At 52.6% G+C, this 22319-nt stretch overlaps 1 protein-coding gene across 1 annotated transcript; it reads right to left on the reverse strand.

The window, feature by feature from the left end:
* Window positions 1–7256: 7256 nt before the first annotated feature.
* Window positions 7257–20239, reverse strand: PDGFRB (platelet derived growth factor receptor beta; the record flags this gene model as incomplete). Its single annotated transcript, XM_080627293.1, has 22 exons — window positions 7257–7407; window positions 7887–8125; window positions 8612–8717; window positions 8837–8936; window positions 9217–9328; window positions 10272–10394; window positions 11123–11241; window positions 11401–11567; window positions 12500–12653; window positions 12969–13079; window positions 13171–13275; window positions 13546–13678; window positions 13845–13939; window positions 14621–14832; window positions 15428–15554; window positions 16046–16161; window positions 16370–16562; window positions 17107–17281; window positions 17606–17733; window positions 18003–18272; window positions 18711–19007; window positions 20191–20239. The coding sequence occupies 22 exons, from the start codon at window positions 20237–20239 to the stop codon at window positions 7257–7259; spliced, it is 3282 nt and encodes a 1093-aa protein (XP_080483419.1).
* Between the last annotated feature and the right edge of the window lie 2080 nt (window positions 20240–22319).

Genomic DNA, 22319 nt, shown 5'->3' on the forward strand with positions numbered 1-22319 from the left:
CCCGGGACTCACAGCAATCCCTATTACCATCAGAGCTCAAGCAACTACTGACCCTCCCCAAAAGCTCATCCCATCCATCACACTGCCTGGCTGGGGGAGAGGCCTTTTAAAGCCACTTTCTAATTAAGAACCTGCCAGGCACCTGGGAGCAGTAATGAGCACTTTTTAACCTTCCCCTGAGCCTCTTCCAAAGCAGTAGGCTTAAAGCAAACCAGTTGTCCTAGGGATGCTCAAGTCAGCAAGATGCTAGCACATAAAGTCAGACCCAGTGTGCCCTTTGCTCTCTGCTCTATCTCTTGATAACCCCACGCTGCAGCAGAAGTTCATGATGGTTCATGGTAGTTCTGGGATGGGAAGTTACAGCCACTACCTGACAGTTCTGGGAAGCAGAGGGAGGAAGGTCCTGTTGGAAGGCTCCTCTTAGCTGCATTCAGCTGCAGCCTCATCAGTGGGGAGGTTGCAGGGACACTTGGCTCTAAAACATAGGCAGAAGGAGATGTACTTATCCAGAATGACTGCATAAAAGTGGCTGCTGAGCCTGCACTTGCAATGCAAAGGTGCATGTGGAGAAGGGCTCTCATGTCTCCACAAACTGAGGGGAATGGGCTTCTCCAAAGAGGGCAGTTAGAGAGGTACCAGCAAGACAAGGTCCTGGGGCCAAGGAATGAGAGCACGGCTGATTGTGCTGGGGATGACTAAGAGTCATGCGAGCATGGAGACAGCTCCTGGTTTTGGCCAGGAGGATGGCTGGAGAGCCGGAGCGAGTCCGGAGAGGAGGAAAGGCAGCTCTTGGCCAGAGGAGATTTCCTCTCAGCACTTTTTCCTGGCAGGATGTGGGGAAGAAGAACAGGCAGTGTGGTGTGCTGGGGGGCTCCTGCCCAGAGCGGGGGGGCTGTCGAGCAGTGGGGCCACAGGAGATGTCTGTCTGATGATTCTTTCCTCCTTTTGAGCCAAAGGGGCTTTTTAAAGGATGTTTGTTTCCCTCCTTCTTCTTTTTAACTCTTTTTTTCCAGGAACACATGCCAGCTCGAAGAGAACTGACTCACCAGTGAGAACAAGCACTGAACCCAGCAGGTTTAATGCAGAGAAGGGAAGCAATCACTCAGCCTCTCTGCTCTTTGAGGAGGCCCCTTGCATCTCAAGGGGATGTGGGTCCGCAGGTGCCAAGTCACAGCCTGTGTGCACTCAGTGCATCCCCACAAGCAGACCTGCCAGGCAGGGATCGGGCAGTGAGAACCAGCTGGGTTCAGAGCTGAGGTTTCCCAATTCCCCCTCCCTGCTCCCCCCCAAGCCTTTCCTGCAGCCCCTTTGGGGACAAGGTGATTGCTTCCCTGCTGATTCAGCCCTGTCTGCCTGTAGTGGCTGAGTCTTGCCAGGTGACTCAGGGAGTATCTGGGGAGAATCAGCCTGAGCTGGTCCGGAGCCTCCAAACCTCCTCTCTGGCAAACTGAGCAGAGGCAGGAAAAGCATGGAAAAGGACTTGGAGCTGCCCTCTGCTGCAGCCAGTGCCTTTGGTCTTTGGGTGCACAAAGGGTTTCCAGAGAGGCACAGCTGCTGCCAACGGGGACTTGCGTTGGGCTGCATCCTGCAGCCTCCAAACAGGGTCAGCATCGATCTATTTGAACCTTAGCTCAAAACCCCCTCTTCACATCAACCCCAGGCTTTAGAGCTGGCTGCAAACGGCTCCCTTAGCAGCCTGCGGGCATTATCTGTAAGAGCAGTTCCATTGGAGCCAGGAGAGCGGAGAACTTTGGGCTGGACTCAGGAGGTGCCTCTCTCACAGGGCTGGGGAGGAGCAGCCGTGTGGGGAGCCAGTGTTTTGGGGGTTCATCCTTAAAGGGCATCAGTGAATTCCTCATCCCAGAGACAGAGGAGAACCCAGCTTGGAGGAGAGCTGGACATGAGGAGCACTGTGCACTGCAGCGTGGCTGCTGGTGCCCTGCCCCATTGCTACCTCCAGTCTCTCCCATCACCTGAGCTACCGAACTATGGGGAAAACTAACAAACAGCACTGTGCTGTCTCCCAGCTCCTTCAGCCCAGCACTGCTCAGCCTGGTGTCTCCTGCATCCCTACCTTGATCTGAGCACAGACCCAGCAATGATCCCAAGGAGCACATCAAGCCCTTGTTTGGTGCTGCTGGCCCAAACCTCAGGCACAGGGGATACACATGGGAACTCCTCTCTGTGTCCTTCCCTCTACCCACCTCCTCCCAGTGCAATGGGATCCACAAACTGGACAGTTACCAACGTGACAGGGCAGATCGTTCCCTATTTGCAGCCCCTTTTCCTTACCATGTCCCAGGAATCAGCTGTAGCCTTGCTGTGCTTCTCTCTGCCTGGCTCTCAGCTTGGCTTTTGCTAAGCGTTGGGGTCATGCACAGCGTATTAACATGCTTAGCCTTCACCCACCACATGGTTAAGCTGTATTCCCAGCGCTGAGTGGGAGCAACCAAAACCAGGCACACAAAAGGAAGAGATGGAACTTTGCAAAAAGAAAAACACCTTTATTTTTAAACTCTTTCTTTAAAAACGTATTTGTAAAAGTTTACAGCATAAAAATAGTATCTCATGGCTATAGATGTGACATAGTACAAACCCTACAAATATATCCGTAAACCTAGGAAAATGTTAACTCTTTGGTACCTTAGTCTGAACTCTGTTTTTGTCTTTGCCCTCGGGATGGATACTGACAGACAGCACGGAGGCAGATGCTGCTTCTGTTCAGAGATGTTGCAGAGCAACAGCGTGATGCCAACAAGCCAGCGCAGCAGGAGGGGGAGAGGGCAGGATTTGGGCAGTTCTGGTGCAGCCCACAAGGAGGAAAGGACAGGGTTGATGGAACACTGCAGCCTCCCAGTGTGAGTTGGCTTCCCTGCCTCATCCCACCCTTCAAGAGTCATCTCTCCAAAGTGCTGATGCAGCCACACCACAGCAGTTCCCCTGCCCTTGCCAAAGCCAGCTGGATCCATCTTGGCACGTCCTAGGGCAACCTTGATGTTCCCCAAGTGGGAGCGCAATCAGGCTGTGTCTGCACCTCCCAGAGCTGGCTTGGCAGCCAAGGACTCTCCCTTGGTCTGTGTGGTTTGCATTGTGAACTGGCCACAAGACCCTGGGACCTGAGCTAAGTGCTGAGCCCGACCAGAGCCTTTCCTCATGCTTATGTGTTGGATTTGCCTCCAAAGCTTGGACTGGGTTTGCCTCCTTCGCACATCAGCTGGGATCTCAGTTTAGAAGGAACCCCCATAAGGAGACATGTGTGAAATCCCCCTCTTCAGATCTGCCCATCTTCACACCCTGCGCTTCCCCTCAGCCAGAACCCTCAGTACCCTGTATGTGTGGTGCTGCCTCTCCCCCAGCCCGGAGCCCTGACTGGGAAGAAGGGGAAGAGCCGCTTCTTGCTTCTGGCTGACTTCCTTCTGGCTGCACATCTGCACTGCGCTTCTGCCTCTGGTCCCCGTGGGACTCCCCCACGGTGCCCTTGGCAGGTGAACAGAGACGATTCAGTTACGAGTAAAGTCCGCTGTGCTCGACATTTCTTTACATGACACAAACAAACACTAAACGTGACACTCGTGCTTAAAAACATAATAACACGCTCAAACCGAGAAGGACAAAAGGGTTAAAACCTGTGCACACAGTCTGAGAAGCATCTTACATGTGGAAAGGGACACCAAAGTGTCACATTAGTTTCTGGGATACATGTAGGTATGTATGAAACAGTGACTGGCAGTAGGATTATGTATACACTGGTGCTGATAACGATGTGACAGCTGCAGAGTAAAATACAATCTACACATAAAAGATATTGCACGAGAGACGGGCCCAAGCTGTGGCAAGATGTGTCCCTTTTGGGGGGGGTCAGTTTGGGTCCACCTCTAAACACAAAACCACACTCAAATAAAAATGCTGATCACTGAAACTAGAAACCCAGAGGGATTGATTCCCTTTGGAGCCTCACTGGGGAAATTATGGCTGCAAAACTGATGGGTGCAAAACAGCCGACCCCTTCTCCTGGCCCTCGCCCTCTGGGACATGTGGGGACTGGAATATCGGCAGCAGAGAGAGCTTGTCTGGGGGCTGCTGTAAGCCTCAGCTTTACCAAGCCTTCTCTTAGAGGAGAGTCACAGGGATGCTTAGCAAAAGATGCTGGCTTCGCCCACTGCCAGCCTGGTAGAGATCTGCTCGCTGCAGCCAGTGTACATGCCCTAAGTGGTGATGGGAAGAGTTGAGTAGGGACAGGGAAGTACCACAAAGTGCAAGACTTGGCCAAAGGCAAATATTTGGTCCTATCTCTCTGGAGAATTGCACTATTTTGCAAAGAGTCTGGCGTACCTGCTTTAAGAAGGAAGGGGGGGGGGGGTTAGCACCATGTCAGCAGCCAGGACAGGTTTTGATGGAAATAATAGTTGCAATACATCTACAAATGGGGCAAAATGCAATAGGCATCCAAGGGTAATGCCCAGCTAATAGGACAGGATACCTGAGTTCCCCCAGCAAGGAGAAGACACAGATCTCCTCTTTCAGCACGGTGGAAACTATTTGATAGTGGGAAATTACTAATTTAATTAATAATTAATCTGTACAAGGTGGAGTTTAGTATGGGATTTGTGAAGTAAATAAGTAAATGGCCAAAGGGAGGATGAGAAAGGGTTAACTGATGGGGAAATCTTTGGGCCGGACAGAGGTAGTAAAAGCAGCTCTCTAGTGCTGCTCTGGATGCTACAAGTATTCAATATTTTTATTAGTCAGTCCAGCCCAAAAATAACAGTTTGTTAACAAAATGTGCTGATGACCCAATGTCTGGAACAGTGGGGAGTAGCTGGGCTAGAAATGCTGGAAGAGCAGAAAGACGTAGGTGCATGGACTGGTCAGAGGATGACTCCAAACAGCCAGTATGTTGTGGCTGGGGAAAGGCCAACGTTACCCACAGCTACACCAGGCAAGCCAAATCCAGTACAGACCAGATCTATTAATGCCCTATGTGAGGTCTAGATTTGACCTCTCCTGGAGTACTGGGTACTTCTGGTCACCTTTAACAGGGAACGACAAATTAAAATGGAGCTGGTGCAGACAGGGGCTATGAGGATGATCTGATGTGCCACCCTATGGGCTCAAGTTGCAGTGACACGGATCTTACCAAGCACCTTACACAGATAAAGTGGTCTGACCCTAAGGATCTGATAAATTACTGTTTCTCTGCGGTCAGGATCATTTTATGAGCTGTAGCCACAGAAGATGGTTCCTTCGTTACAAGCAGGAGGAGCAGAGCATGGAAAAACAGTTGTTATTCACAGTGTGTTTCCTACGGATGGTGGGGAATCTGACCACATGAGCTGAAAATACACTCCACCGGCTGCCAATAAAAGTGCTATTCCTTATGTTCACATTTTAGCAAGGACATCAGCCCACAAAACACCTACTCCTCTTTTAGCTGCACAAATGGCAGCATTGCCACGACAGACAACTTAAAACAGAAGCTGTTTTGCTGGGGGTTTCTGGCAGAAGTTTCATATGTTGAAGTAAAAAGAAATCTCAGTGGCTCTGAGGTGGCAGAAGCCCAGCGAGATGCTGAGGGAACTTCTGAATCTGTAAACCTGCCTGTGCAGCTTCTGCGTGCACAGAGGTGCATAAATGGAGGGGTTAATGGCAGTGGGGGCATGCAGCGAGCAGAGCTCCACGCAAGAAAAAGCCCTGCTGGTTTCTATGGGGTCAGACCTGCTTTTCAGGGCCCAGCTTTTATCTCTGCAAGAGGTTTGTTCACAACTGATTTGAAAAGCCTGGTGTTCCTCCTGCTCTGAGCCTCCTCATTTAAGTGCCTGCTGAGAGCATTAATCCCAGGCCTGCCTGCGAGGAAGGAGATGAGAAGCAGGAGGAAAGTCTCTGCCCTTTTATTCTTCAAACCACTCTTCAAGAGGGAGGAATCCTCCCTGGTTACTCCTGCTCTGCTTGGTTCCCCATGGCACTTCAGCCACAGCCCAGCAAGTGGCTATGTCTGGCCCCCAGAAAGTGGCAGGATGTGAGATCCAGTTCAACTGTGACCAAACATTTCCCAGTCTCTTTCCCTATCTCTCTTTTAAGATATCCCTGGGTTGGTGTTCTGGCATCCTTATTGCCCCCCATAGTCTTGCTATGACTAAGGAGGGACCAGCGAGACCTCCCATCCTGAGAAAGGGTGTTTGAGTGAACAGTCTATCAAAAGGGATCCCTTGCTTCCCAAAGATAAGGCACAAACGTTTTGCAGCTGGCAGGGTTATACGATTTCCCAGCGGATGAGCTGGGCTTTGTGGCAGTAGGTTAATGAGTAGCCATATTGCTTCTTATACTGGCCCTGGCTAGTGGATTAATATATTTGTTCCCTTTAAATCTTCAATAGAGAATAATTAGCTTAGTGTCCACACAGACAACACAAACAACACTGGACTGCCCTCTTTGCTACAACAACAGAGTCATTGTGAGAGCATTCTGAGTTCCTGGCATGCCCCTGGGGCTCCTGGTGCCATGCAGGGCACAAAAGGCTTCAGGGTGTGACAGCCTCTCTATATGGGTGCAGAGCTGTGCCCCAGAGCCACAGGTACCTGTAGTGCTTGTGATGCTCTTTCCACCACAGAAGAGCTGTCAAGAAGGGAAGATGGTGATTCGGTATCTCTGAGACGCTGGCTGTTCTCTCCAGGACTTGGCTGTGCTTGGAGGAGAATCTACCCAATGTACTCTTGATCTCCAGCAGCTGAAGGCTGGTGTTACAGGTTCTCTACGCCCCAGCAATAGACTCCAGGCACATCATCCATCCCACTGGCATTTCACAGAACCACAGTGTGGCTGGTGCTGAGACCATCAGAGAAGTGCTGGTGCAGGGGAGATGAAACTCATCGCCGTGGAGGGGGAAGAGGCTGGAGCATCATCTTAGTAACGCAGAAAGTGGCGTCTCTTGTGGAGAACCAACCCACGTCTTCCACTTGAAAAGAAGATGTTGGCCTGTGAGATGTCTCCCTCCTGCAGTGGTTTCATCACTGAGGAGGATGTGGCAGTGATCTGGAAGGTTGCTAGCACTGAGCTACCTCTTTGTAAGGGGAAAGGGGATGGCAATGGGGAAAAGTCTTCAATTCCCCACCCAACGCTGGGAGACAGGAGGGAAGGAGGGATGCTGGGGCAGGCAGGGGTGTCCCGATGTACAGACACAGAGCATGGCTCTTGTGACATCTGGGTCAGCCCCTCAGCTGGCCTCTCCATAGGGAGATGTAGAGTCAGCCCAGCTCTGACTACAGGAAGCTCTCCTCCACCTCTTGGTGCCCTGTGGTCAGCTCCTGGCAGCCTGGCTGTGGGTCGCATTCCTGCTCCTCGTCCTGCCGGAGGCCCAGGGGGCTGTCACAGGATATTGTAGACGATGTGTTAGCCTCGTTCAGCATAGAGCTGAAGGGAGACAAGAGGGAGAGAGAAATGAGTGCCTTGCCCTAAGTCTCCTGGTGGGAGAGGATTCCCAACAGCTGAGAAGCACGTCGAGCTCCAAGCACCCTCACTCTATCTGTATAGCTTTCCAGACAGTATCAGTCTGGTCTATTCAGCCCTAAAACACAACATGCACCCCCTTGTGTTCTGCAGACCATGGGTCCCTATGTGCCCTCCTCCTTGTGAATGGGGTCACTTGTCCCCAGCTGTGCTGGCTGATGTATGGGGATGTGAGATGGCACCTTATCTTAGCTCATGTCCCAGCTCCCCTGGTTCATTTCTATCCCTGCAGGCTCAGATGGAGGTGACGCTGCTCTTCTTCTTTCCTGGTAAACCCAGCCCTGGTCTATCCCTCAGCAGAGCATCCCCATTTCCTCTTGAGGGCCCTGTTTTCATGTCTGGGGAGTCAGGAGAAGGGACGGCTTTCAGAAGCGATGCTTTACCTGGCCCGGCTGATGGAGGCCTCCTGAGGGAGGTCACAGATTGCCTCTGGTTTGGGGTCGGGCAGAGGGATGATGTAATCATTCTCGCCCCCATTCTGGTGCACGGAGGTGTAGAGGATGCTGCTGGGGGGGGAGCTGGCTGTGATCCTGGCGTTGTTCAGCCTGGGGATCGTGGGTCTTGTGCGGACAACAGCGGGGTGGTCGCTCTTCATGAACTCTTCATCCACCTGCTGGTACCTCTGCAGGTTACCAAAGAAACGGGAAGGTCTCGTGAGTGGAGAAGATGCACTTGTGTTGTATTTGCTTTCCCTGCCTCCCAGGCTTTTTCTAGAGGGCCTGGCATCTCCTAGCTGGGTTCAGCTACCCTGCCTCCACCAGAGACAGATCATGAACGTTTCCTAAGGGAGATGTCGGGGGCACAAATCCACAGCTCCAGAACACCAAACATCTGGAAGCAGGGTTTTGATCTCCTGGCAGTCTGATTTCTGCAGCTGCTGAGATCCAAGCTGCCTGTCTGTTGATGCTGATTGTCTCAGCAGTATCCCCAGGGTGCTCAAGCCACCTTCATTGGGTATTCAAGCTAATGGAGACTTAGCCACAGCAAAATCCTCTGGTACAGGAGCACTAAACACTGGTCTCCAAACCCTGATTGAGGGCCCTAACCAAAGCCTCTATAGGTCACTGACCCTCTCCTGTACCTCCAGCACAGGCTGCTTTGAACATACCTTTCTGTAGCAATCCACCAAGAGGTTTCCCATAAGCACCACCAACTGTGAGAAGGATGGTCTGATCTCAAACTTCTCCTCCCAGCACTTCTGCATGATATCGTAGCTAACAAGAGGGACGAGAGATCACTCTGGTGAGTTATTGAGTGGGGAAAGGAGAGGCAGAAATGCTTCTGCAGCTTGTGTATTGCAGGCCCAGGGCAAACATGTTAGGGCAGCACTTACATTTCGTCAGAGGCATGGGTGGGTTTGGACATCCGATAGCCACGTTTGATGGCATTGTAGAACTGTTCGTTCATAGGCAGCTCAGGGTATGGAGTCCCCCCTAGGTGTAAAGGGAGAGCAGGAGATCAGGCTGGTGGATTGCTGCCACCCAATGCCAACATGCATTTCACACCAAGGTTTCCTTTTTCTGTACCTTTCCTGTTTCATTTCATTTCCAAACAGCAATGTCAGCATGGGAAAGAAGGAGACAGGGAATGAAGTGAAGTGCTGCCCTGACTGGTAAGGTTGGGACTTGGGGATTAGAAATGGGAATCTGAGAAGGGATCCTGCGAACGTGCTATCAGACCTATAGATACCACCGTGATCTCAAGTGCACTTACCTAGAGTGAATATCTCCCAGAGGAGAATCCCAAAGGACCACACGTCACTCAGGGTGGTGTAGAGGTTGTTGAAGATGCTCTCAGGAGCCATCCACTTAAGGGGCAAGAAGGTCTAAGAGGAAAAAATGGAACAAGAGGAGAGTCAGCTGCATCTACAGCCCTTGTTTCAGCCAGCACTGGCTGTGCTGTTCCTGGGATTTGCTTGCACAATGAATACCAAAATAATCTCCAGGAAGGATTGCAGAGGGGCCCAGTTTCATTTCCCATTTTGGAAGGAAAAGCAGCTATGGCAAGGCTGGATTGGAAAACCACAGCCCCTCTGCAGGAGGGTCTCCCTGCCCAGGCGCTGAGCGCCTGTCTGCTCTCCCATGCAAATGGGAGAAAGCACAAGAGAAGTAGAGAGTAAGTTCATGGAGTAGGTAAAGATTGGGGTTGGAGGGGCCTGGCTCCACTCTCAGCTCCCCCAGCCTCAGGTTCTCTGGGAATTACATGGCCTGCTTTGCTTGGAGTTGCACATTCCCTATTATCTTAGGGCTGGAAGCACACATGCTGTGTTCAAGTCACAGGGCAGGTTCTGGGCAAGCTCAGTTACAGCCTCATCCTCTCCTGCCTTGAGAAACTGGAGACCTCTTTCTGGAAAGTAGCTGCCTAGAGGAAAGCACTTCCTCTTTGCCTGTGGTCTGGTGGTTAGAGCAGAAGTCTGTGAACCTCTTCCCAGAGTGGCCAATGACCCACTGCAGCACTGTTGGGTTGCCCAACCTTGTACCCCTCCTGCCTGCAGCTCAGGACCAGACTCAGTGCTGTGTAGGGAATGGATGCAGCACTGCTGCCAGTGATGGGCTCTGCAGGGACCATCCTCAGCTTTACTGCTGCTGCCCAGGTTCTTCCGTAAGAGCCTGGGGATAGGGATATGCAATTGTACTCCACAACGTGCAGAGCACATCAGGATGCTGACACCATCTTCTGGGAGTCCTGCCCTGTCACCACCCCTGGCACAATGATGGACAGGCCCAAAGCCCCAGGAAGAAAGGGCTTGCACAGCTCCTGGTACTCACACTGCCTTTGGAGATATAGTTGGAATCCCTCATGATGTCTCGTGCCAGGCCAAAGTCACAGATCTTCACCAGCTTCCCCTCACAGATGAGGACGTTCCTGGCAGCCAGGTCACGATGCACACACTGTAGGGGGAGGCAGGACACTGTCACTGCGAGGGGCTCCCAGACAGCACAAGGAAGCACTGACCATGAACTGTCTGGCTACAGGCAGAGAGCCAGGAATTTCTCTCCGCTCATCACTGGTGCCATCCTCGCCCCCTCTCTTAGCCCTGCCCTGTGTGATGTTTCACACAGTCCAACTGTATTACTGCCTGCCCTTGGCTAAGCCAGGAAAACCATAGGAATCCTAAGACCTTGTGAAAGCTTAGGAAATCCCAGAGCCTAGTCCTGTGTGGCGGCTTAATTTCCACTAAACAAACACTTCTGATGAGGCCTGGGAGGCTCAGATCATGTGGTTTAACAGGCATGATGTGGAGAGTAGTGGCTTTGCTGTCGAGTGCCTTGTTCTGTAGCACAGGGAGGTCATCACTGTTTGGTCATCCCTGTAAACAGGATGATATAACACCACAGATGTGCTGTGCATGGCTTGGGAGGAGCTCAGGGTCAAGGAATTTGAGGTCTGGAGCTCAATCTAAGCCAGGGTTAGCTGTCATGTGCAAATAAAGTCATGCTGCTCCCCAGGTCTGTGTTTCCAAAGAGAAGTGGTCAGCAGCTATTCAATCTCACTGCCACTTCTCCCAGGAGGAGGTTGGCATGGACAGAGGGACAACGAGCAGAAGCTGACCACAGCACACAGCAGAGCAGTGTTGGCCTTCTCTGATGCAGGCACCATGGACCAGAGCCATACATACATTTTTGGAAGCCAGGAATTCCATCCCATTGGCCACCTGGAAGCTGAATCCCACCAAGTCCATGTAGCTGAGGAGGGGAGACTCGTTTATCAGCGTCACCCGGTCTGTTCTTTCAGGAGCTGACGAGCAAGCAGAGATTGATGCTGGTGTTACTCAGCCAACCGCTAAACTCATCCCAAAAGTGACCTTTTCAATATAAATCACCCCTCTCTGCAAGCAAAGGCATCCCGCACCCAAAGCGCAAGCCCCTCAGCCTCCCGCTGTGGCTGAGCTGTTACCTGATGGGGAATAGCTGTCCAGCTCATACGGGGTGCCGTAGTTAGAGGACTCGATGTCAGCATACTTGACTTCACCCTTCATGTCAGACATGGGCACATAATCCAGGGAGTCATCCTTGCTCATGTCCATGTAGCCCCCATCACTCTCGACAGACAAGGAGAGGTGACTGTGGGGGAAGCAAAGAGGCTGTTTAGATCCAGAGGAGAGGAGGAGACGCAGGGGATTGGGACAGTGATTTGTGGGACTGCAATTCCTGAGCCCTCAGCCCCAGCACTGAAATGCCCCACACAGCAGGGAGCGAGCAACAACTGCATCTGGGAAGCAGCACCCATCTTCCGCATGCTGGTGCTGGGCAAGGGAAGTCTGCTGCGTGGTTGGAGCTGTGGGGCACATCCCCATCGGCTTGGGAGACTCCTTAGTGCTTACGAGGATCTCAGCTGCCTTCAAGCAGGAAGTGTAGAGGGCAGCTGTGCTGATGTCTTGACACTGCTATATTTTATATTGTTTCGGCCTGCTAGAAGGAAATGCTGCTTTCCAACTTCCCATGGGACCATTTCTCTGTGCTGATGTGCCTGCATCCCTTACATCTGGCAAACAGATGAAGGACCATTTTCCTTTCCTTGTAGGACCTCTTGTGCAACTGCACTCCTTGTAGCACTTCTCCCTTAGGCTCAGTAGCAACACAACCTGCCCTGAAAATGCAGAGCTGGGGTCTCTAAGGGTAAAGACATGCTGGGGAACCCTTTGTGTCTGTGCTGAATGCATAGCCATGGTTATGCCAGTGAAGTTAGTGATGCCAGGGAATATTCCCAACTGGCATGGAGCAGCCAGAGTGTGTGCTAGCAAACCCATCCTCCAGGACACACATATTGCCTCTGCTAACTCCTCATCTGCCAAGAGCTGTTTAGAGGTGGTTGGTTGGCACATGGGCTGGTCTTACAAGGTAACAGAGCGATCAGCTGTGTCCCAGTGCTGGCCCAGCTTTTATTGCACTGGTCTGGATTAAGTGTACTTATCCTTCCTGGGAACACCAGCCTTATTGATGAGGGCTATGATGGGGTAGGCACCAGGGAGGAGGAGAGTGCTGCTTTCCAGTACCTTTGCACGTGGTCCTCCTTGGGGGTGTTCCCGTACAGCTCTGCCTCTCGCCGTGCCTTCTCACCATAGCACTGCAGGAAGGTGTGCTTGTTGCGGTGCAGGTAGTCCACCAGGTCCCCATAGCGGCAGTACTCGGTGATGATATAGATGGGTCCTGGTGGGAGACAGCACCCACATCAGCCCTGCCTTGGCCCTGTTCAGTGAGTATCATGCCAAAGAAGCACTGCCAGGTTGCAGGATGTCGAAGCAGGGCCAGGAGGGAAAGCTCCCTTTCTAGTACTGAGCATTTCGGGAACCTGAAATCTGTGTTTGAGATGGGAGGTGGAGGTTAACAGAAACATGGCTGCTCAGTTTCAATCACATTAGAAAGAAATGCTTCCAGAGCCTCACAAGGCTTTCCATAGGGAAGGGTGAATCATTCTGAACCAGAAAGCAGGAATTATTCACTCCAAGGACAGTTCTCAGTTACCTCCTTTGGTGCAGGCTCCCAGCAAGTTGACGATGTTGAGATGAGGTCCCAGGTGGCTCATGATCTTCAGCTCAGACATGAGGGCTTGCTTCTCGCTGCTCCGGGCAGTGGCTGTTCGACAGGGCAAGGAGGGGAGTGAATGGGCACTGTTTGGCCTTTGCAGCTTTAGAATAGGGAAAGGGATGGTGTGGGGGCAACTCACACTTGAGCATTTTGACCGCCACTTTCATGGAGGACTGCGAATGGCTCAGGCCATGGGCTGTTGCCTCCACCACACGTCCAAAGGCACCGGAGCCGAGAGTGCGTCCTGCAGAGAAAGAGCAAGGAGACAAAGTCAGCGAAGGTCCTCGAGGAGAGGAGCTTGGAAAAAACAAGTCCCTGGTCTGAAACCACACCAGTGATCCTGGTGGGCATGGAAGTGGTTGTGAACTGTGATGTTTGGGATTGGGACCACATCCAGGGATCTCTGTTTCTTTCTGGGTTGGTCTCTTTTGGAGATCACAAACCCAAACCTATCCTAAACCCTCAGACATCCAGGACCCCAGGGGTCCATCACTAGGGCCTGCAAAGCCTTTACCTAACACCAACTTGTCCCTGGGCACCTCCCAGCTGGAGTCATACGGGAGCTGCATGGGATCCACGTAGATGTACTCATGCCCATCAGAGCTGACGGACTCGATCACCTTCCAGCGGATTTCATAGCGAGGTTTCTGGAAATGGGAGTAAAGGGAAGAGAGATCTGAGAGGCTGAGGGTCAGAGAGGGCATGGGGGATACTGGTGAGCTTTGTTAGGGAGTCTTTGGTCCCTGCAGTCATTGCCTCATTCCCTGTCTAGCCAGGGGCATGCAGAGACTGATGGAGCCCATGGTCTTTTACCTTCTGCCACAGGACGATCAGGATGATCAGGGAGATGACAGTGAGGACCAGCAAGGCCAGAATGACAGAGATGATGACCACCTTGAACGGCAAGGCTACAACAATAACAGGCACAGCAGTCAGACTCCTCCACCTCTGCATGGCCTGGGTACCCCAAGGAAAGCAGGGGACAGCAGTGCAGCTTGTACCCTTCCCCTTCCCTCTTCTAGCCACTGTTCCCCTCCTGCTACATGCATCCCCCCCAGATATTGGCTCTGAACTCTTCTCTGTGTGGGGACAGTGCCTGTCCTCTCCTCCTGGGCAGACCTGTGCCCTGCACCCCCATGGGTAATAGGGTGATGGGTGGTTACAGCCTGCTGCCTTGTGAGAGGTTTGACCATGGGACAATGTAAGGAGCCAGGAGGGCTGATTTGCTTGGGGGGCACTGACAGCTCTGGCCTGGACTCAGATTGTTCTTCCTCGGGTTTAGGATGTTTGGTGCGTGGATGTTTGAGTCCGTGGCACCATCTAGTGACCCACGGGTTAATAACAAGGCACCAGGGACCTGTTCAGGCACCCTCATCTTGCCTCCCTAGATGGATGACCCTGCTAGTGGTGAGAAGGGGATGTCCATGGGGCTCCAGATTCCTCCTGGAGCATCCTTTCCTGCTCGACTTAAAGGAGGCTTTATCTGGGGCAGAAATACCCAGGCTTCCTGCCTGTGAGAACAGGCTGGAGACATGGACAGAAAAATCCATCTCCCCACCATTGTCTCAAACGTTTCCCTCAGCCCTCACCGTGTGGGACCAGCGTGATGTCCTGCGAGCTGGTGCCCAGGAAGTTGTGCACGGTGCAGCGCAGGAGCAGGGGCTCGTCCACCCTGTGCAGCTGCAGGGTGCTGTTCACGCGGTAGACCTGCAGCTCCGCATGGTACGTGGCGTTGGTCTGCAGCCCGATCTCTGCCGACTCGTTCCCCAGCAGCCGGGTGGGCTGCCCCTTGGTGCTGCACCTGGTCCAGGGGAGGATAAAGGCATCTGAGAGGCAGCAGGGACCTCCATGGGCTGCCTGGGTGTGTGGCCAGAAGAGTACATCATAGAATCACCTTAAAGCCCATCCAGCTCCAACCCCTGCCACGGGCAGGGACACCTTCCACTAGAGCAGGTTGCTCCAAGCCCCTGTGTCCAACCTGGCCTTGAACACTGCCAGGGATGGGGCAGCCACAGCTTCTCTGGGCACCCTGTGGCAGCGCCTCAGCACTCTCATAATGAAAAATTTCTTCCTAATATCTGATCTAAATCTCCCCTCTTTCAGCTAAAGTCTATTCCCCCTTGTCCTGTCCCTACACGCTCTTGTAAAAAGTCCTTCCCAAGACTTCCTGTAGGCCCCTTTAGGTACTGGAAGGTGGCAATGATAAATTTCTTCCAAATCCTCCTCCCCCTCCCCCATAATATGGAAAATCTCTTCTGAGGCCAGCATGAAAATTTTGCCCTAAGTAATAAATAAATAAAAAATAATAATAAATACTTAAATAGATAAATAAGAATCTGTTATTGTAATAAATTCAAGTATCCAGCCATTGCCATGGGCTCTATCACTCCACTTACCATTTGATGTCTCTGCAAGTAGACCAGCTGATCTCCGGCTGGGGCATGCCTTCAGCAGAGCACGTCACGGTCTGCTCCCCACTACTGGCACTGCTGTTCTCCTTGAGATCCACCACTTTGGCTGGCACTGAAACCAAGAGACAGTGGTGGGAATTAACCCTCCTTTCTGACTGCAGGATGGAAGGGGAACCTGATTCCATTGTGCCCCTGACATGGCCTGGGGATGAGGAGGCAGTGAGGAAGGACTCATTGCATTGATTTTGTGGGGTTTTGAAAGCTAACAGCAAAAAGAAAGGTTTGAGGGGGTATGGAAGAGACCTGCTCCCATCTAACTTGCTTGGAGAGCACAGGCAAGCACAGGGAAAAGCATCATCTCTGTATCTACTACACTGAGACGGAGCATGAAGACCAAGCTGCTGATGTCTGCACTGCGTCCCTCTCCCTCTTGCTCTGAGACCAAGGGGGAGATATGAGCATGCTTCTTGCTTGAATGCTCTTTCTGTAACTCAAAGCACTCTGGAGCCACAGCCAGGGGAGTAGAGGCTTCAGCCTGAAGGTCCATCTTCACCCTGAGACTGCTCTCACTCCACAGCCCCATGTTAGCATGCCCATCCTCACCATTTATCTGCAGATGGAAGGACAGCTCCTGCTCATCATCCTCATTGGAAGCCCGGATGGTGTAAAAGCCTCCTTCTTCCTGCTTCACCCGCACCAGCACCAGACCTGTCTGGTACCTGGAGGAGACACAGTCCCACAGTGATGGATGTGGGAGGGTATCTGGGGACTGATAATGCTCAAGGGCAACCAGCTCCCACCCATCCAATGCATGCTCAAAATCCACCCTTAGAAAGTCATTCATCAGCTGTGTCCAACCAGCAATTTGGAGGTTGCTTTGAGAATTAACCCTTCCCTGCACCCTGGTGGGGAGCGATAGGCCCTCACCTGGTTTCTGACAGGTTCCTGCTGGTGATGGTGAACTCGCTGCTGCTCTCCATGGTCAATGTCTTGTTGTTCTTCAGCCACACGATGCTGGGTGGTGGGTAGGCCTCCACCTCCACCTGGATGGTGCGGCTCTTGTGCACCTCGGCGTACACAGTGCTGGGCAGGCTGGTGTGGAAGCGCACAAAGCCACGCTCTGAGAGGGGACAGGAGGGATTGAGGGGTCAGAGAGAGAAATAACCCCTTCTCCAGCCCTTTGGACAAACACGGATCTGGAACAAAACCCTCTGAACACACAGAAGTGGTGGGGCAGCTCCAGATCCATCCTTCAAGGCTTCAAGCTAGATGTGAGGGGAGTGTGGTTCAGAGCCACACTGGAGCAGAGCAGCTCATGGGGCAGGTGGCATGTTGGGAGAAAGCTGTTATCTCGTGGAGATGGGGCAGGTTCCCTCAAATTACATGAGCAAAGGACAGATGCAAATTGGAGGTGACAATATGATCTCACATCACTTTGGCAGTGCACAGTGCAGAAATGCTTTTACCTATACCCTCAACCATCATAAAGGGTCACAAAAGCCATAGTGGGAGGTTTGGGATAATGAAGTGGGCAGGGTGATATGAGGTGAGGATTCCTTTTTGCCACGGTTACGTAGGGTAGTGTAAAGGGACTCTGACTCTGGGACATCCTGCCTTGACACCCGTGTGCTGTGGTGGCTTTGGGTCTGTGGGCATCAACACACCGATCACATGGACCGTGATGTCCTTGCGGTCTGTTTTCTCATGGTAGCCCTCAGAGACATTGCAGACGTAGGTCCCGCTGTCCTCCAGCTCCGCGTTCTGGATGATGAGGATGGAGCGGATCTCGTGGGTGGATCCGGGCAGGAAGTCAGTCACGGGCTCCACGGTCTTCCCTGCCTGCACAACAGGGACAGGAGATAGGGCCTGAGAACTCAAGAGCATGTTCTGCCATTGGAGCTACAAAGCCAGGCTCACAGGGAGGGAGCAGGAGGAGGTAGAGGACCCCAGTCTGCTGCCATAGCAACAGGGAACACGCACTGATCCGAGGCCACTGAGGCAGCCTGAGTCTAAGGATCATCCCATCAAGCCCCTCTGTGTGGCAGCAGCAGCATCCCACAGCTTCCTATGAAGCTTCACCTAGGGTATTGATGAGTCACTGCCAGGGGACATCAGGTAAAGGCTGGAGCTGCTGCCTGGAGCCCATGGGGCTGGAGCACTCACCTGCTTGCGGGGATAATCCCAGTTGAAGTTGACCAGCTCATTGCCGCTCACGGTGCACATCAGGGTAATGTTTTCTCCCTGGCGCACTACGGTCTGCACTGCGCTGATGGAGACGTTCACAGATGAGACTGTGGAGAAGGTGCAAGAAAGGAATGAAGCATGAAGGAAGGGGTGAGTGGGCGCCAAGTCCATTTATCCTGAGTGAACTGGCCCATTGGAAAGCCTCTTCCCTAAGGGGTGGAGCTGACGCTTTCTGTAATGGAGACAGGACTAAATCCAGCCTCTAGATTGATCAAGAGCATCACTAAGGAGACAGCTGGAGAGCCTTGCTGTCCCCTGCCATTGGGCTGAAGGAGCAGCCACAGCAGGTGCACAGGACAAGACAGTGGCAGCTCACCCTGGATCCTGTAGACATAGAAGGTGTCTGAATCCACCTCCTGGTCATCCACAATTGTCCGACAGAAGTAGGTCTTATCCTCAAAGAAGCCTCTGAATCCCTGCTGTGGGTCATAAGCTGCTGGGATGGGGTTCTCCACCTTCTTCTCATAGAGGGTCACTTGCATCTGTGGGTTTGTCACACGGCATGGGATGATGGCCTCAGTGTAGCCCGTGATGAAGATGAAGAGCTCTTCAGAGGTCATTGTGGGAAGGAAGACTAAGGAGGGATCTGTGGGAGAAACAGAATGCTGGTTACAGAAAGCTGCTTGAAGCTAAAGCAGGGCTGCTCTGTGCTTCTCCAGGACTGCCCCAGGGCTCTATCTCCTGACTAGTGGAATGCTTCTTCCTTTATTCCCCATAGCAGAGCAGAGCTGCGATGTCATGGGCTTGCCAAACCACCTGTGGGAGGGTGAGAGAAACTCAGATGCTGCTGCCTAGCACCATTGCTTCCCCTGCCACTTGTCCAAACAACACCACACATGGGCTTCTCCCATGACCTGGCATACCAGAGACATGCCACAGCCAGATGACGTTATGAGGGGTCTTCTGCAATGGGAAGGAGGATCTGGGGAGGCCAAGCACCTGGAGACAGAATAATCCAAAGCCCTCTTTCTCCTGGCTGCTAAAGGCTGTGTAAATGGGGGGATGAGGCCATGCTGTCCCCTACCTGGAACATAGATGTAGATGGCTTTCCTCTCCACCGGCTCTGGAGCCTGCTCCGGGCTGTAGGTACATGAATACTCCCCAGTGTGACGGCCCGTCACGTTCTTGAGGGTGAGGTTGCTGACAAAGACACCATCCCTGTGCTCCAGTGATGCAGTGAGGGGCTGACCCTCCCGTTCCCAGAGCACTGCTCCATCCCCATAGCACAACAGGGAGAAGGTGCTGTGGAGGCTGAGGACAAGCTCACTGTCTTCAGGTTCGATGTGCAGTCTGCTGGCTCCGGATGTTACCTCCAGCAGACCTGGGAGAGGAGGGAGATGAGACCAGGTTGGATTCCTCTCATCCAAAGGGAAGCAGGCTGGAGCACAACCTCATGCCAATGTGTTTGGTTTGTAGGTGTCAGCCTTTACACTGAAAAATAACCTTCCTGGATTTGTCCTCCTTGGTCACCACAGGAATGTCCTGTCAAATTAAACCTACATAGGTCACCCTTCATTCTCTGTACCTCCCGAAACCCTCACTGGAGAGGAAATAAGACATCATGGGTTTAGCAGTGTTCAAAGTTGCCCGTGTTGCCTGTGGCAATAATGAGTAAAGAGCCTCCCCTTTTATGCTTTGGCTATGTCTTGTGTCTGTCCAACCTTTCTGCGAGGTAACTGCACCCTCAGTGCCACCCAGTGCTGCCTTGTGCTTCTCACCACCCGGTGACACCTTCAAAGGCTTGGAATGGCCATGCATTTAGCAGGCAAGGAGGAGAGGAGGAGATGAGGCAATTCCCTGCTCTGCTGGCTGCCTCTCCACAGGGACAGTGTCAGATGGGACACAGTCTAGGCTGAAACAATGTCAGCTTACAAGAAAGTGGAAAAGGAATGGCAGCAAAACCTGGCAGGAAATCCTTTGGAAGCAATAGAGCAGGCAAGGTCTTCCTGAATGGCTCCCCATGTCTCTCCCAGCTTCCTTACCTAGATGTCCCAGTGGGATGTGTTATCCTCCCCAGTGACCTCACCGGTGGGGAGGGCAGCTGGGGACAGCCCCCAGGGACACAGCAATGCTCTGAACAGCCCAGATGCAGCTGGGTGCCCTGTTGTGTTGCTGCGGGGGTTATTGTATAGATGGGGTCTGACCAAATCCTTCGTGCTGTTGGGGTGACCATAATGTCCAGTTAATGGGGGTTCTCGGATGTCTACTAAGGACTGAGCACACCTGACAGTGCCCCCTTTGCAAAGGTCTTCTCATTCCACCCAACTGTGCATCAGCATGAAGCAGGTGGGGACTTTACATCAACCCCACCATAGCGCTGTGCAGGGATGAGCCCATGGACCCAGTCATTAAGAGTGACAGATATATCCGGAGCACACTGCTCACCCCTGTGCTGCCCAATGGCACTGCCCCTTTCTTCCCTCTTGCCTTGGAGTGAGCATCCCAGGGCAGCATCCCCATGCAGGGCCCAACCCTGCACACTCATCCCCAGCCACAGCACTCACCAGTGAGGATGAGGAACCACAGAGATGTCTTCAGAGAAGGGCACACCATGGTGGGCTCCATGGCTTGGTGGCTGAATCCTGCCAAGAGCAAAGCAGGATGAGCTCAGCACTGCAGCAGAGGAGGGAGGTCCCTCAGCCACCCTTCTCCAGCTTAGAAACCTCCCATCTCTTCCCAGTTTTCAGCCTTTCCCTCCCAGCTGGGTGGTTGGTTCCATCTCAAGCCGGATCTGCAGAAGGAACTGTTTCTAAGGCATCTCCCGCTGGTAAACAGGGATTTTGCTGGAGGCTCCAGCAGTTGTGTCAACTCTTGCTCATTCAAGTCAACTCTAGTCAATCTGTGCTCAAGATGCCGCTCCCCCAACTGCAGAGCCCTGCCTCTGTGTCCCTCTGCTCCACAAGTTGCCTTTTTTTCCCTTAGTTTCTGCTTCCCTCTGTCCCAGTGAGACAAAACTTGCTAGAAAACAGATCCCCCTCCAACCATTTTCTGTTCCTTCGAACGAAATAAAACAGCCCAAGGAACCCCCTTAAAAAAAACCCCCGAGTTTCTTGTATGTAACTTTTAACTATGTATATTCTAACGGAATATTGAAGAGGGTTTTGTAGTTAAAAATTGCTTTTGTCAACATTTCTCAAGAAATCTTTCCCACAGAGCATTTTTAGCCCTGCCTGGGGCAAATCAAGAGCCCAGATGAGTTCAGAACTCCCTAAGAGCAGTGGGGTCTGCCCCTCATGTAACACAGTGACAGGTTCCCATAGTGCCTGCAGGGATTGGGATGAGTATTTCTACAAAGCAAATGAAGAAGCTTACAAGGGAAGTATTAACAGGGAAAAGGCTTTTTCTGTGCCTGAACAAATGAATTCAACAGTCCTGAACTTGAGGATGCTCAGCATGGAGCTGAATCTCACAGCTCCGGCCCTGCTGCTGGGTCACAAGAGGCATTTTGACCCTGCTCACAAGGCACAGCCCAAGGGGAAGCCCTGTGATACGGACACAGTGCCTGGGGAGCTGCTGGCCAGGCACAAGGATGGCCAGTGGCAATCCAGACTTGCTGACCCGGTCCCAGGCACCGTCTCTTCCGAGACGCCTCTTGGCCCTGGCGTGGCCTCCTGGTCTGCTCAATGTTAAGGAGGAAATGGTTTTTAAATGACGTGCGCTTGTCAGATGTTTTTAGTATTCTCTTGCTTTGGCTCAGCAGAGTCTGATCCACCAGCAAACCCTCCCAGCTCTCCAGCTTATTCAGCAGCTTCCCTCTCCCCGCTCCAGAAAACCCCGCAGTGACTCTTGCTCCCTTCTGCCGTTGCCTGAGGGGATGAGAGCACCCACAGGGAAGAGCTGGGGTGGGCAGGGTGAATGGACTGAGGTGAAATTCAGGCTGTAAATGGATGTGACCTCACTGCACCCACCCTCAGAGAGCACCAACCCGCAGGAGGGACGAGGAGGATGGGCAATCTGAACTCACTGCCCCCCCAGCACTGCCATGAGAACAATTACCTCTGTTTCCCAATTCTCCTTTACAGAGGTGTGTGATTCATCCATTATTCAATGATCAAGGTTCTAAGGACAGCTGGGATCCTCTCCTCTCACCCCTCCCTGCCTGAATGCACAAGCCAGGCTGTATTCACCCCCCCCCCATCCTCCAAATATCTGCCTGTCAGCAGCTAAGCTCTTCCCAAGCTCATTCCCAGCTTTTAGCTGTGTCCAGCTTCATGGCTGTCACTGTTAGTCCTATTGCAGGCAAGATCTTGGCTTTTCTATCCACATAGACTATCCACATACACATAGTCCCTCTGATCTCTGCAGGCTCACTGATGGGGCAAACTCCTGCTCTGCCAGAGCTGGTGGGTACATGCTGGTGCCAGGCTACTATGGCTGTTGCCTCAGCGGGCAGTGAGAGCCCTGCAGGCTCCATCTGCCGCCTCCCCTGTGTTCATAGCTGGTTTTAATAAAGCTGCTGGGTTTGCAGAAAGGCATTTAGCTTGGAGATGCTTCCCAAGCAGAGTGGGAGGGTGGCAACGTCTCAGAGTGGTGACCTCTCCCTTGTTTGTCTGCTCTGGCCAGGGCTAGAGGCAATGCTCGGAGATGCTGAGCTCTGCCTGTCCCGCAGGACATATGCAGTCTGGCTTGCAGA

This window comes from Psittacula echo (assembly GCF_963264785.1).
Source record: "Psittacula echo genome assembly, chromosome: 11".
NCBI classification, from domain to species: domain Eukaryota; kingdom Metazoa; phylum Chordata; class Aves; order Psittaciformes; family Psittacidae; genus Psittacula; species Psittacula echo.